Source organism: Oncorhynchus keta, chromosome 1 (assembly GCF_023373465.1).
Source record: "Oncorhynchus keta strain PuntledgeMale-10-30-2019 chromosome 1, Oket_V2, whole genome shotgun sequence".
NCBI lineage: Eukaryota > Metazoa > Chordata > Actinopteri > Salmoniformes > Salmonidae > Oncorhynchus > Oncorhynchus keta.
This window is the reverse complement of record NC_068421.1, coordinates 78,351,114-78,367,004: the sequence shown is the minus strand read 5'-3', so window position 1 is coordinate 78,367,004 and position 15,891 is coordinate 78,351,114. Positions and strand designations below refer to the sequence as shown.

At 42.7% G+C, this 15,891-nt stretch overlaps 2 protein-coding genes and 1 long non-coding RNA gene across 3 annotated transcripts; 1 reads left to right on the top strand and 2 right to left on the bottom strand.

The window, feature by feature from the left end:
- Position 1: 1 nt before the first annotated feature.
- On the bottom strand, positions 2-2,112 carry LOC118376667 (uncharacterized). Its single transcript, XR_008063916.1, has 3 exons — positions 1,772-2,112; positions 1,559-1,634; positions 2-182 (listed from the first exon to the last, which is right to left on the bottom strand). It is a non-coding gene; the product is annotated as an uncharacterized LOC118376667 (long non-coding RNA).
- Positions 2,113-2,155: 43 nt separating this feature from the next.
- On the top strand, positions 2,156-5,841 carry LOC118376665 (oocyte zinc finger protein XlCOF6-like). The gene is made up of 2 exons (XM_035763404.2): positions 2,156-2,529; positions 2,906-5,841. The coding sequence occupies exons 1-2, from the start codon at positions 2,304-2,306 to the stop codon at positions 4,951-4,953; spliced, it is 2,274 nt and encodes a 757-aa protein (XP_035619297.1). The 5' UTR covers positions 2,156-2,303; the 3' UTR covers positions 4,954-5,841.
- Positions 5,842-6,008: 167 nt separating this feature from the next.
- Positions 6,009-15,482, bottom strand: bphl (biphenyl hydrolase like). Its single transcript, XM_035763406.2, has 7 exons — positions 15,123-15,482; positions 14,344-14,447; positions 9,563-9,729; positions 7,070-7,223; positions 6,826-6,957; positions 6,577-6,700; positions 6,009-6,385 (listed from the first exon to the last, which is right to left on the bottom strand). The coding sequence occupies exons 1-7, from the start codon at positions 15,197-15,199 to the stop codon at positions 6,295-6,297; spliced, it is 849 nt and encodes a 282-aa protein (XP_035619299.1). The 5' UTR covers positions 15,200-15,482; the 3' UTR covers positions 6,009-6,294.
- Between the last annotated feature and the right edge of the window lie 409 nt (positions 15,483-15,891).

Genomic DNA, 15,891 nt, shown 5'->3' with positions numbered 1-15,891 from the left:
GTAATGTTGTTCTCTCCATTGTATTATTTTGGTAAAAAGTCAATATAAATGGGGGAAAGATTAAAATGTATCCATGTGAAGTTCCATCTCCTTCTTTATCCTATTCTCCACCAGCAGAGACAGGTTGGAGTCGGTCATGGGCAGATTGTAGCTCACAAACACCCGTTTCTTAGTCCTCATAGCTGGAAAACAAAGGATAAGGAGGACAGCTGGATTAGTGACGAGTTAGTTAGTGATGTTTCAAATCGTGTAAGCTGACACCAACAAAAGAGAATCATACTGGTTAGTGGTTTAAGTGTCTAGCTTTCTGTAAATGTTCTGATTCTGAATAACATATAGCAACTATAGTGAAGAAAAATATAAACGCAACATATAAAGTGTTGTTCCCATGTTTCATGAGCTGAAATTAAAGATCCACAAATGTTCAATACACATAAAAGCTTCTCAAATGTTGTGTACAAATTTGTTTACATCCCTGTTAGTGAGCATTTTTCCTTTGCCAAGATATGCCACACCTGTCAGGTGGATGGATTTAATCAAGAAGCTAATTAAACAGCATGATCATTACACAGGTGCAACTTCTACTGGTGAGAATAAAAAGCTACTCGAAAATGTGCAGTTTTGTCACACAACACAATGCCACAGATGTCTCAAGTTGAGGGAGTGTGCAATTGGCATGCTGACTGCATCAATGTCCACCAGAGTCTTGCCAGAGAATTGAAGGTTAATTTCTCTACCAACGTTTAGAGAATTTGGCAGTACGTCCAACCAGCGTCACAACCACAGACCACATGTAACCACCCCATCCCAGGACCTCCACACCCAGCTTCTTCACCTGCAAAATCGTCTGAGACTAGCCACCTGAAGAAACTGAGGAGTATTTATTTTGGTATTAAAGCCCTTTTGTGGGGAGAAACTCATTCAGATGGCTGGGCCTGGCTCCCCAGTGGGTGGGCCTATGCCCTCCCATCCATAGATTAGGGCCTCATTTATTTATTTAAATTGACTGACTTCCTTATATGAACTGTAACTCAGTAAAATTGTTGCATGTTGAGTTTATTTTTTTGTTCAGTATAAATCCATGTATAATTGATTGTTAGACAAATTTGACTGTAAGCACAATGTTGTGGCATCTTGGATAAGTTTGTGCGTGTGTGTAAATATGTGGCCTGTCTTATGCTGCCGTTCAAAACAACTGGGAACTGATTCCAACTTCAGTGAGTTCAAGACAACTGCGAATTCAGAAAAAAAACGAGGTCCGACCATAGCCTCGGGAAGTAGAGGTGCTGCCGCACCACCTGGAAAATCTGAAGAAGAAAAAAACAGTTAATACAAAAATATATATTTTGTAGTCCTGTATTTGCGGACCGATATAGCTCCGTCTTTATAGAGCTCCGACTTTCTGACCTGATGATTTTTTTCTCCCAAATTCCCAGTTGTCTTGACAGCACCATCATGATAGAATGAAGCTGGACAATCCCTTCACAGTCTGTGGAGGATACAGCCAATCTTCCGAGAGATAGGATATTGACAGGAAGATGAAGAAAGGGGTGCTTACTCAATTTCTGCGCCAGTGAATTCTGGGTGGTGTCAGATGGGTCCTCCAGGACTAAGGTAGACAGCGGCATCGAATCCTGAATACACACACACCTGATATAATACCTTTAACGTAGCTAGCTAGAAACATTACACAGTGAAGCTAGCTAGCTTCCAATCTCTGTTAGCTAGTCTGCTTTGTAACCGTGTATTTGTTGTACAGTAGGCTACTCACAAATGTACTTTCCATTGAAACAACCAAGTTGGACAAGACTGGGTTCGAGCCGAACCAAAGAAGAGAAAAACATTGAATTTCATGACGTGAAAGTGAACCGTTTGCTCCAGAATCTTCTCTGAGATATCGTGCACTGTAATGGCATCGCCTACTGCTCCATTTTCTGATATGTTCATTTTGAATAGATGTTTGTAGGAAGACAAGTAGCTACGACGAGACGATTCATTTGAATTTGTTCAACCTACTCATGTGCGCCCGTAAATCAAGTCACTTCCTGGTTTCTGGAACGCGTAAGCAATCGATAGAAGCACTTGCACGTGATTCTGAACGTCATGATAAACATGATTGGCTAGCTATGTATTGTTCCCGCCTTTGCTTGAATGTCATTCGGTCCTCAAAGTGTCAACATCTTTTCGAAGCCGGAAATCTTTGCAGGCTCGGAATTTCGGCATGAAAAATGCTAAGGTGGTTAGAAGTTGACGAGTGTCTTTAGGTTTAATTTAAGTTGTTAAAGCGTTAATATTTTCTCAAAATGTCCAAAATACAGCTGTTGAATCTGTTTATCACCGAACGGTTAACAAAGGCAGCTGTTGAGCTATTTGGAGAAAATAAAACCGAGTACCATGACCGATTAAAATCAGCGGCAGTTGATATATTCAGGATAGTGGAAAAGACGATAATAGAGTACTTGGAAGAGATATCCAGCTCAAAGCAGGAGAATGGTCGTCTGCGGAGGATTATTCTGGATTTGGGAGCAGGTTTGTGACTAGTAAACAGCATACGATTAAAACAATACAGATCACTGCTAAATGCACATATTAATCCACGGTTGCATTCGTCGCAGTAGTAGAAGGGCGGTAGACTGACAGTCTTAAAGCGATGATGTCACTCTTTGCCACTCCAGCATGCCTGAGTCAGAACCTGTTTTTTTTGTTGTTGCTGCTAACATTCCAATCCTTGTATTCGGTGTCATTGCCCCAAAAAATTAGCATGACAAACAAACTGTATTTCCCCAGGTTAAGAAGCTGGGCATAGGCCTAAATAATTGTGAAGGTAGCCAACTTGAATTGATGTGAATTGTGTTTGAGTTATTTATCGAATGTGTAGAACCTTATTTCCCATCCTTCTCCCCAGACCCCCAGCAGCTAACTCGGGAGATTCCACCTAAGCAGCATCAACAACCACACTGTGAGCAGGAGTGGAGCCCCAGTCGGGTACAGGAGGAGACAGAGCACACATTGATTACAGAGCAACAGGAGGAACTCAAGGCCAGTCAGGATACCACAGAGGTCACACAGTTTATATTTCCTCCTCCCTATGTGGAACGTGACTGTGATCAGGACAGTGAAAGGGACCCTCTACCCACCAACACCACTGTCGGAATCAAAACAGAACCTGATGATGGAGAGGACTACGGAGTATCAGAACCAATCATTGACTCTCAGCCCCTCTCTGAACTTGGTCTACATCCAGACTCTAAAGTCTGCACTGAGGCCAAGATAACCAGTGAGCTGAAAGCACCGTTGAGGGCTCACACAGAGAAGCGGTTACACATGTGTACTGTGTGCAGGAAAAGCTTCACCAGGGCAGGCCAGTTAAAAATACATCAGAGAATTATTCACATCGGTGAGAAACCATACAGCTGTACTGAATGTGGCAAATCATTCAACCACAAGGAAATCCTGGACAGGCATATAAACACTCACACAGGAGTGACACCATACAAATGCCCTGTGTGCAGTCAATGCTTCATTAGCAGAAGCCATTTAGGAAATCACCGGAAAATTCATCAGAAAGATGAAAAGCCATATAAGTGCAAAGAATGCTCCAGGTCCTTCAAAGGCAAGGGAGCTCTGGTCAGGCATATGAAGACTCACAATGGAGAGAAACCTTATCAATGTTTTGAGTGTGACAAAGGCTTCACACGCCAGGGACATCTGACAGAGCATATGAGATCCCACACAGGAGGGGAGAGCCTATTTAAATGTCCTGTGTGTGAGAAATCTTGTATATCAGCCGTGGTTCTAAAACGCCATCAGCTAATTCACACCGGAGTGAAACCATGCAGCTGCCAGGAGTGCGGAAAAAGCTACAGTCTGAAGGCAACACTAAAAGAGCATATGAGGAGCCACACAGGGCAACGACTTCAGTGTCCTATGTGTGAAAAATGTTTCACATTTAAAGCAGGTCTAAGACAACACCTAAAAACTCACAATAGAGAGACACCATACGTGTGCAGCGATTGCAGTCAAAGTTTCAGCCGTAAATCGGACTTGATCGGGCATATGCGCACTCATACAGGAGAGAGATTATTCCGGTGCCTTCTATGTGAGAAATGCTTTATATCAGACTGTGATTTAAAACGCCACCAGCGGATCCACACTGGTGAGAAACCATACAGCTGCAAGGAATGCGACAAAAGCTTCACTCTTAAGGGAGGTCTGAAAACGCACATGAAGATACACACAACACGGAAACCCTACTGCTGCCATGAATGTGGCAAATGCTTCCTCCACAATACTAGACTGACAGACCACATGAGGAGCCACACAGGGGAGCAGCCGTACAAGTGTGATGTCTGCGGGAAATGCTTTATCTATTCGAGCGATTTGAAAAAGCATGAGAGAATTCACACAGGTGAGGAACCATACAGGTGTGTTGAATGTAACAAATGCTTCAACTACGAGGGTAATTTGCTAAGCCATATGAGGGTACACACAGGGGAGACAGGAGAGGAAGGAGAGGAGCCTCCAGCATATCTCTGCAGCGATTGCGGCAAAAGCTTCCATCAGATGCGAAACCTTAAGCAGCATATGAAGAGTCACAAACAGAAGGCAATGCTGCAGTGCACTATGTGTGAAAAAGCTTTTCCAAAAGAAAGCCAACTCAAACTCCACGAGAGAATTCACACTGGAGAGAAACCGTACCTGTGTAACACTTGTGGGAAAAGCTTTAGCAGGAAGGAACACCTGAATGGTCACATGAGGACTCATTCAGGGGAGAAACCATACATGTGTCCTTCGTGTGGTAAATGCTTTTTATCAACAAGTGATCTTAAACGCCATCAGAGAATTCACACTGGCGAGAAACCGTTTCGCTGTAACTATTGCGATAAATGCTTCAATCAGATGAGTTCCCTGAAATCACACATGAATAACATTCACAAGAGGGAGAGCATGTAGTTCTCGGTCAGGTATAAAATGTGTCCATCAAAAGATGGCTAGGCTCATTGTAACTGCCACTGTTGTGCCTGTCAGAGAACACACTGTACATATAAAGACTTTACCAGCGGTGAAAGTACAATTCATTTCTTCCCACTACGGGACCAACATACGCTTGTGCCTATAGACCCAATAAATGTATTGGCCTAATCATAGAATTACTATTCATTCAAAAGGATGTGTGTGGACCTAGAAGATTTTTCATAACTTTTAAAATGTATTAACTAGTATTGTGGTATAAACACAACCAGTCATTATGTTTTTATCTGATTATCAAACAATCACTTCAAAGGGCTCCAAGCTCATTCACTCAACATATTTCCAGCCTCCAAACCAGTGGTTGACTTGGGCAGGACCTCACATGAACTGAGTACTGGTACTTCAAATCTTCTACTGCTTGAGCTCCTGTTCCTCTTATAAAATATTAGCTCAAAAGTACCGGAACCTATTTCAGTCCAAGTCGAGCCCTTGTTGCAAACAGTGGTGACCCTTTCCAGTCATCTGTAACACAAAACACCAAAAAGTCTAATGACATTTGGTGATTGTCATTAGGCCAGAATTGAACCATTCACTGCTGTCCGCACGCATCTGTGTCAGCCACTCATCTCTACCTTGGCAAAATGTCAGTGTTCTCATCTGACCACATCGCATATTGGAGCATAGTCTATACCACCAGTTTAAGTCCATTTGCTAATTTTCTTGACATTTTGTTTTAATCATTGTGATAGGTTCATGCTTAACTGGTACGGCGTACCCAAACTATTTATTGTGCTGGGACGCCGTACCACACCACCTTACTTTCACCCCTGCTGTTTACTAAATGTCTGATTAAAATTGTAATTGAATTACTATCATTTTCCAACTTTTCTTTTGCTTTGTTTTACATGGCATAACAGTTAGTGCAAATGCAACATTTACATAACATGCCATATATGACACACAACAGTACAAAAGAGGACTGGACACAACAATACAAATGATGCAAAAAGTTAAACAAAAACTTATTACACAAGGAATTAATACATAACATTTGCAATAGTCATGTGGATGGGTATTTATTTTGGCTCATATACCAGTAATTCAGTGATAAGTCAGTTAATTAATGGACCAGACTCCGATTGATTATTACTGTTGCTTTCTATAGTGCTCCTTCAATATTGTCCACTCTTGAACACAGACCCAGGCCTGAAAGCTTCTCATTTCCTGTGGGTGCAGGATTTGTGTAACCGAATTGGTACCCTAATCCCTACATACTGCAAAATGTTAGGCTGCGTCCCAAATGGCACCCTATTCCTATGTCCATCACTGGTTCAGGAAGTCTTCAACCAGCTTGTTGAACTTGGCAGCAAACCTCAGATGCAGGTTGTGTTTCCCTTCCGGCATCAGATGCAACCTGGACACCAAAGAAGATGTTACAGTGGAGGTTGTACGTATCAATAGTGGTTGTAGTTAAACATTGACATAATACATTCTGACTGTACATCATTTCTTTCATACAATGCCTCTCTCTATAAGAGAGAAAAACATACAGAAGGGAGGATAGGAAAACAAAAGAGAAGGAATGTAATGGGGGAATCAGCTCACCTTGAACCCTTGATGTGTTTGAGGAGATACTGAGGGTGGAAGCTGGGCACCATGGGATCCTTCTCTCCGTGGATGATGAGAGAGGGACAGCTGATCTGAGGCAACAGCTCCATACAGATGCTTCCTGAACAATACAGGACAGACAGAAAACAAACAAGTAAGGATCTATACAGATACTCCCTAACACAGGAACTGACAAGTGGAACTGGAAAATTGGAATCTTTGCTGCAAAGATGTTGCTGCCCTTACCTTCTGGTCTCTGGGCGAACTGTCCAATCCCGTCCACCCATCCTTCCCAGGTCTTAATGAAGAGCTCTGCCCCATACACTTCCTCCATGGGCCTCCTCATCCTCTCACTCCACTGAGACACATCACGGATCGCTGAAGACACATGGACACACACAAGCTGTATTACACAAACCCTAACACATGCAGAGCTGCCTCATCCAGTCTCTCCAAAGCATGCTCGCACACACCAATAAGAGGACCTCACCATTGTAGATCTTTACATCTTGTGGTGAGACATATGCGTTGGAGCCCCACACCACCATCTTATTGACCAGGGAGGGGTTCCTGGCTGCTGCAATCAGAGCAGTAATGCCTCCGTCACTCCAGCCCAGCAGAGAGAACCTTGGAAATCTCAACGCCTACCATGGGAAAGATACACACACGCTCACAGATAAGCAATGAAGGAAAAGACACACATTCACAGATAAGCAATGAGGGAAAAGGCATACACACGTTCACAGATAAGCAATGAGGGAAAAGGCATACACACGTTCACAGATAAGCAATGATGGGAAAAGGCATACACACGTTCACAGATAAGCAATGAGGGAAAAGGCATACACACGTTCACAGATAAGCAATGAGGGAAAAGGCATACACACGTTCACAGATAAGCAATGAGGGAAAAGGCATACACACGTTCACAGATAAGCAATGAGGGAAAAGGCATACACACGTTCACAGATAAGCAATGAGGGAAAAGGCATACACACGTTCACAGATAAGCAATGAGGGAAAAGGCATACACACGTTCACAGATAAGCAATGAGGGAAAAGGCATACACACGTTCACAGATAAGCAATGAGGGAAAAGGCATACACACGTTCACAGATAAGCAATGAGGGAAAAGGCATACACACGTTCACAGATAAGCAATGAGGGAAAAGGCATACACACGTTCACAGATAAGCAATGAGGGAAAAGGCATACACACGTTCACAGATAAGCAATGAGGGAAAAGGCATACACACGTTCACAGATAAGCAATGAGGGAAAAGGCATACACACGTTCACAGATAAGCAATGAGGGAAAAGGCATACACACGTTCACAGATAAGCAATGAGGGAAAAGGCATACACACGTTCACAGATAAGCAATGATGGGAAAAGCATACAGTCGTGGCCAAAAGAGAATGACACAAATATACATTTTCACAACGTTTGCTGCTTCAGCATCTTTAGATATTATTGTCAGATGTTACTATGGAATACTGAAGTATAATTACAAGCATTTCATAAGTGTCAAATGCTTTTATTGACAATTATATGAAGTTGATGCAAAGAGTCAATATTTGCAATGTTGAACCTTCTTTTTCACGACCTCTGCAAACCGCCCTGGCATGCTGTCAATTAACTTCTGGGCCACACCCTGACTGATTGCAGCCCATTCTTGCATAATCAATGCTTGGAGTTTGTCAGAATTTGTGGGGTTTTGTTTTTCCACCCGCCTCTTGAGTATTGACCACAAGTTCTCAATGGGATTAAGGTCTGGAGAGTTTCCTGGCCATGGACCAAAAATACAGATGTTTTGTTCCCCGAGCCACTTGGTTATCACTTTTGCCTTATGGCAAGGTGCTCCATCATGCCGGAAAAGGCATTGTTCGTCACCAAACTGTTCCTGGATGGCTGGGAGAAGTTGCTGTCGGAGGATGTGTTGGTACCATTCTTTATTCATGGCTGTGTTTAGGCAAAATTGTGAGTGAGCCCACTCCCTTGGCTGAGAAGCAAACCCACACATGCATGGTCTCAGGATGCTTTACTGTTGGCATGACACAGGACTGATGGTAGCGCTCACCTTGTCTTCTCCGGACAAGCTTTTTTTCCCAGATGCCCCAAACAATCGGAAAGGGGATTCATCAGAGAAAATGACTTTACCCCAGTCCTTAGCAGTCCAATCCCTGTACCTTTTGCAGAATATCCGTCTGTCCCTGATGTTTGTCCTGGAGAGAAGTGGCTTCTTTGCTGCCCTTCTTGACACCAGGCCATCCTCCAAAAGTCTTCGCCTCACTGTGCGTGCAGATTTACTCACACCTGCCTGCTGCCATTCCTGAGCAAACTCTGTACTGGTGGTGCCCTGATCCCGCAGCTGAATCAACTTTAGGAGACGGTCCTGACGCTTGCTGGACTTTCTTGGGTGCCCTGAAGCCTTCTTCACAACAATTGAACCGCTCTCGAAGTTCTTGATGATCCGATAAATGGTTGATTTAGGTGCAATCTTACTGGCAGCAATATCCATTCAGTTCATTTGCATGGCAAAGAGGGACTTTGCAATTAATTGCAATTCATCTGATCACTCTTCATAACATTCTGGAGTATATGCAAACTGCCATCATACAAACTGAGGCAGTAGACCTTGTGAAAATGTATATTGGTGTCATTCTCAACTTTTGCCACAACTGTACACACGTTCACAGAAAAACAACGAGGGAAAGACATACACACATTCACAGATAAACAACGAGGGAAAGACATACACACATTCACAGATAAATAAGGAAATATACTTGGCTGACTGTCCTCACATACAAAGAGCAAGAGAGAGGCAACTGTGTAGTTCATGTTCTCCAGAGTAGTCCTGTTTCTCTGTGTTGCGGAGAAAGTCATCTTGTGTGCTGACTTGCAATATTGAGAGGCACACTATACAGCAACATTTTAAAGCATCTTCCCAATGCGATTCCTGATTGGTTTAACTCTGACCTGCATCAGGTCCACAGCGTCCTTGGCGTCCCTCTCAAAGAAGTCCAGTGGGAAGTCTCTCTCCGGGGGGCGGGAGTTTCCGTACCCGCGAGGGTCCCAACCAATCACAGTGAAGCGGTCCTTACTCAAAGACTTCAGCTGCGGCCCAAAGTCAGTCTGAGCACTTCCTGTTACAGGAACACACACTGCTGGTAACCAACCTTATAGAGGGTCTATGTCTGTTCTGATGAGGACCCAAAACAACTTACTATGTGTTTTTATGAAGTTTTCTATACCGTAGGCCAGGTATTCCCAAACTGGGGTATGTGCAATGCCGTCGGGGGGAAGCCAAATAAAAATGTGATTCACGTTAAAAAAATATTTTTTTAAATTGTATGGTCTTGGCCAAAGTGGAGTTTGGAGTGTGACTGTTTGAGGTTGTGGACAGGTGTCTTTTATACTGATAACAAGTTCAAACAGGTGCCATTAATACAGGTAACGAGTGGAGGACAGAGGAGCCTCTTAAAGAAGAAGTTACAGGTGTGTGAGAGCCAGAAATCTTGCTTGTTTGTAGGTGACCAAATACTTATTTTCCACCATAATTTGCAAATAAATAAATTAAAAAATCCTACAATGTAATTTTCTGGATTTCTTTTTCTCATTTTGTCTGTCATAATTGAAGTGTACCTATGATGAATGAATTACAGGCCTCTCTCATCTTTTTAAGTGGGAGAACTTGCACAATTGGTGGCTGACTAAATACTTTTTTACCCCACTGTAGTGTTGTGTGTTCATTCCAAACAACTCAACTTTAGTTTAGTCTGTCCACAGAATATTTTGCCAGAGGATAGCTAATGTTCTGAAAGTGCTGTAAAATCTGGACCCCTACAAATCAGCTGGGCTAGACAATCTAGACCATCTCTTTCTAAAATTATCCGCCGCAATTGTTGCAACCCCTATTACTAGCCTGTTCAACCTCTCATTTGTATCGTCTGAGATCCCTAAAGATTGGAAAGCTGCCGCGGTCTTCCCCCTCTTCAAAGGGGGTGACGCTCTAGACCCAATCTGTTACAGACCTATTTCTATCCTACCCTGCCTTTCTAAAGTCTTCGAAAGCCAAGTTAACAAACAGATCACCAACCATTTCGAATCCCACCATAACTTCTCCGCTATGCAATCTGGTTAATGAGCTGGCCATGGGTGCACCTCAGGCACGCTCAAGGTCTTAAACGATATTATAACCTACATCGATAAAAGACAATACTGTGCAGCCGTATTCATCGAGCTGGCCAAGGCTTTCGACTCTGTCAATCACCACATTCTTATAGGCAGTCTCAACAGCCTTGGTTTCTCAAATGACTGCCTCGCCTGGTTAATCAACTACTTTTCAGATAGAGTTCAGTGTGTCAAATCGGAGGGCCTGTTGTCCGGACATCTGGCAGTCTCTATGGGGGTGCCACAGGGTTCAATTCTCGAGCCGACTCTTTTCTCTGTATACATCAATGATGTCGCTCTTGCTGCGGGTTATTCTCTGATCCACCTCTACGCAGACGACTCCATTCTATATACTTCTGGCCCTTCTTTGGACACTGTGTTAACAAACCTCCAGACAAGCTTCAATTCCATACCACACTCCTTCCGTAGCCTCCAACGGCTCTTAAATGCAAGCAAAACTAAATGCATGCTCTTCAACCCGATCGCTGCCCGCGCCCGCTCGTCTAGCATCTCTACTCTGGACAGTTCTGACTTAGAATATGTGGACAACTACAAACACCTAGGTGTCTGGTTAGACTGTAAACTCTCCTTCCAGGCTCACATTAAGCATCTCCAATCTAAAAATATATCTATAATCGGCTTCCTATTTCGCAACAAAGCCTCCTTCACTCATGCTGTCAATCATACCCTGGAAAACTGACTATCCTACCGATCCTTGACTTCGGCGATGTCATTTACATAATAGCCTCCATCACTCTACTCAGCAAATTGGATGTAGTCGATCACAGCGCCATCAGTTGTCACCAAAGCCCCATGTACTACCCACCACTGCAACCTGTATGCTCTCGTTGGCTGGTACTCGCTTCATATACGTCGCCAAACCCGCTGGCTCCAGGCCATCTATAAGTCTTTGCTAGGTAAAGCCCTGCCTTATCTCAGCTCACTGGTCACCATTGCAGCATCCACCCGTAGCACGCGCTCCAGCAGGTATATTTTACTGGTCACCCACAAAACCAACTCCTCCTTTGGCCACCTTTCCTTCCAGTTCTCTGCTGCCAATGACCGGAACAAATTGCAAAAATCACTGAAGCTGGAGACATATCTCCCTTACAAACTTTAAGCATCAGCTGTCAGAGCTGCTTACCGATCACTGCATTTGTATATAGCCCATCTGTAAATTGCCCACCCAACTACCTAATCCCCATATTGTTATTCTTTTTTTTGCTCCTTTGCACTCCAGTATGTCTACTTGCACATTCATCTTCTGCACATCTATCACTCCAGTGTTTAATTGCTAAATTGTAATTATTTCGCCACAATGTCCTATTTATTGCCTTACCTCCCTAATGTTACTACATTTGCACACACTGTATATAGACTTTTTCTATTGTGTTATTGACTGTACGTTTGTTTATCCCATGTGTATGTGTAACTCTGTTGTTTGTGTCACACTGCTTTGCTCGATCTTGGCCAGGTCGCAGTTGTAAATGAGAACTTGTTCTCAACTGGCTAACCTGGTTAAATAAAGGTGAAAAAAAATGTTTTAATTATCCAGGTGCTTTTTTATGAACTTAAGACATGCAGCTATGTTTTTTTGGACAGCATTGGCTTCTTCCGCGGTGTCCTCCCATGAACACCTTTCTTGTTTAGTGTTTTACGTATCGTAGACTTGTCAACAGAGATGTTAGAATGTTCCAGAGATTTCTGTACATCTTAAGCTGACACTCTAGGATTCTTCGTAACCTCATTGAGCATTCTGCACTGTGCTCTTGCAGTTATCTTTGCAGGACGTCCACTCCAAGAGAGAGTAGCAACAACGTTGAACTTACTCCATTTATAGACAATTTGTCTTACTGTGGACTGATGAACATCAAGGCTTTTAGAGATACTTTTCGAACCCTTTCCAGCTTTATGCAAGTCAACAATTCTTAATCTTAGGTCTTCTGAGATCTCTTTTGTTCGAGGCATGGTTCACATCAGGCAATGCTTCTTGTGAATAGCAAACTCAAATTTTCTGATTTTTTTTTTATAGGGAGCTCTAACCAACATCTCCAATCTTGTCTCATTAATTGGACTCCAGGTTAGCTGACTCCTGACTCCAATTAGCTTTTGGAAAAGTCCTTAGCCTAGGGGTTCACATACTTTTACCAACCTACACTGTGAATGTTTAAATTATGTATTCAATATAGACAAGACAAATACAATCATTTTTTTGTTTTATTAGTTTAAGCACACTGTATTCGTCTATTGTTGTGACTAAGATGAGGATCAAATCAAATGTTTTCCCTAATTTCTGCAGAAATCCAGGTAATTCCAAAGGGTTCACATACTTTTTCTTGCCACTGTCATTTTCACTTGTCTGACCGCTTGCATGATGACGAGCATCTCAAATGACTGGCCTATCTGGGTGAAGTGTTTCCTCGCCTGAATGATCTGAATCTAGGATTAAAGGGACTCTCCGCAACTATATTCAATGTGCAGGACAACATTGAGGCTATGATTAAGAAGTTGGAGCTCTTCTATGTCTGCATTAACATGGACAACACACTGTTCTTTCCATCATTGTATGATTTTTTTGTGTGCAAATGAACTCAAGCTTACAGACAATGTCAAATATGATATAGCGAAGCACCTGAGTGAGATGGGTGCACAATTACACATGTACTTTCCCGAAACGGACGAAACAAACAACTGGATTCGTTATCCCTTTCATGCCCTGCCTCCAGTCCACTTACCAATATCTGAACAAGAGAGCCTCATCGGTGGTTCTGTGAAAATTTAATCAGAAGCCACTGCCAGATTTCTGGATAAGGCTGCACTCAGAGTTTCTTGCCTTGGCAAATTGGCTGTTAAGACACTGATGCCCGTTGCAACCACGTCCCTACGTGAGAGTTGATTCTCGGCCCTCACTAGCATGAAAACTAAATACAGGCACAGACTGTGGAAAATTATTTAAGACAGACTCTCTACATGCAGTTATGTGCATCCTTTCAAGCACACCCTTCTCATTAACCTGTGATGAGTTATTCACAATTTTTGATGAACAAATAAGGTTTTATATGTAAGATGGCTAAATAAAGAGAAAAATGAATGATTATTATTATATTATTTGCGCCCTGGTCCTATAAGAGCTCTTTGCAACTTCCCATGAGCCAGGTTGTGACAAAAACTCACACTCATTCTTATGTTTAATACATTTATCGTATAGTATGTGTGTGGCAGGCTTACAATGATGGCAAAAAACAACATTTGAGATTGCACTGACCCTGGTGCTAGAGGGGGTACGCAGCTGGAGGTTGAATGTTTGAAGGGGTACGGGACTATAACAAGTTTGGGAACCACTGCCGCTTGAAGTCCTCAGTCTCCTCTCAATATCAAAGTCACAATTACTAATGTTGATGCTCTGATGGGCAGAGGCCTTAATCAGTAGTGTGACATATGATTTAGGCTACTCTATATTTGAAAGAGACCATCATCTACAACTTTAGACAGTCACTCGACAAGGCTTGGGGAAGTGACAAAGGTCGGTAGTGTTGTGCACCAGACACTGAAAGCCTGGGGACCATGTTACGAGTGTTGTTACCTACCCAGAGCTCCAGGCAGTAGTAAAACAGCATGGTCTCCTTTTCCAGTCTGCTGGTAGAACAGATCCACCCCATTCACACGCTCTCTGCCTGATACCACTGACGTACTGAGGGGAAAACAAACACAATTAGACAGATGATCTACTTGATGAATAAATACTGACAATTCATGCCTATTTTAACTGATAATCTGTGACATACAGTATCATGATCGGCTATGAAAAGCCAACTGACATTTTCTCCTGGGGTGCTGACCTGTTGCACCCTCGACAACCATGAACGTTTAAACATCTTAGCCATGTACTGTTAAAATCTCCACCCGGCACAGCCAGAAGAGGCTTTGCCACCCCTCAGAGCCTGGTTACTCGCTAGGTTTCTTCCTAGGGAGTATTTCCTAGCCACCGTGCTTCTACATCTGCATTGCTTGCGGTTTGGCGTTTTAGGCTGGGTTTCTGTACAGCATTTTGGTGACATCGGCTGGCGTAAAAAGGGCTTCATAAATACATTTGATTGAAATTTGATTGGTCTCAAACCAAATGCATATTAAATTTCATACACTGCAACTGGAGCCTGAGATTGGTAAATAGCGCCATCGTCTGTGAATATATTAAACTGCACTGATAGCCAGACAACATGCATGACAGCTGTATTGGAGGCAAAGACTATTCTAAGTATTTTCATTGCTAAACACGAACCATTGTTGTAATATTTGCAAATAATTCGCTAGCTAGCTACCGTAGAATGCACATCGTATTTACGGACACTTGAACTGCATGTATTACCAGTAGAGCTGGACTCCTTGCATAGCCTTTTTGGTAACAGCGTTGCGAAGTCCTCTTTCCCAGAATAACATCGCCATTTCGTTGACAAAACGTTTCTAAATGGGTTTCACCTCGCACAATTTCTCATTTGACTGTGTCACAGCTGAACTATATTGACAGGTAAACGTGTAAAGCAAAGTTTGTTTTGGTGAATGAATAGCTTGAAGAACCTGCCGACAATTTCGACACAAGTGTGCGTTTTGGCGAAAGTACGGAGGCAAATCTTTCACTCGCTCATATTAGCCAAAGGGTCATGGCTAGATGGGATACAGCTCTTGTTAAATTAACGTCAAAAATTGAAATGTTTACCGTTTTTCCTTACCGTAGCCAAATTATCCTAACATGCTGTTTAAGTTCTAGCCTGCTACGAAAAGTAAAATCTGATGTTTTGACCAAACCTCGATCTCTTCTAGCCATCACCTTAGCAAAAAATGGTCTATTGTAGTGACAAGATAGTCAAGTGACCGCTCTAATGGATATTACATGTCCTTATTTCTCTAAGTATACTATTTAATTATACAGTGGTACAGTTAAATGATATAGTATCACTACAGCCCCCATCTAGGCCAGTGGTTCCCAAACTTTTTATAGTCCCGTACCCCTTCAAATATTGGAGAGTCTCAGTCTTAAATAATTTTCCACACACAGTCTGTGCCCGCCTGTATTTCGTTTTCATGCTCGTGAGGGCCGAGAATCCACTCTCACATAGGTACGTGGTTGCAAAGGGCAT

Coding starts and splice junctions, on each gene's coding strand:
- LOC118376665 (XM_035763404.2), top strand. CDS start 2,304: ATGTCCAAAATACAGCTGTTGAATCTGTTTATCACCGAACGGTTAACA. Junction 2,530..2,905: donor TATTCTGGATTTGGGAGCAG/GTTTGTGACTAG, acceptor CCTTCTCCCCAG/ACCCCCAGCAGCTAACTCGG.
- bphl (XM_035763406.2), bottom strand. CDS start 15,199: ATGGCGATGTTATTCTGGGAAAGAGGACTTCGCAACGCTGTTACCAAA. Junction 14,448..15,122: donor CAAGGAGTCCAGCTCTACTG/GTAATACATGCA, acceptor TTTTCCCCTCAG/TACGTCAGTGGTATCAGGCA. Junction 7,224..9,562: donor ACGCTGTGGACCTGATGCAG/GTCAGAGTTAAA, acceptor TTCCCATGGTAG/GCGTTGAGATTTCCAAGGTT.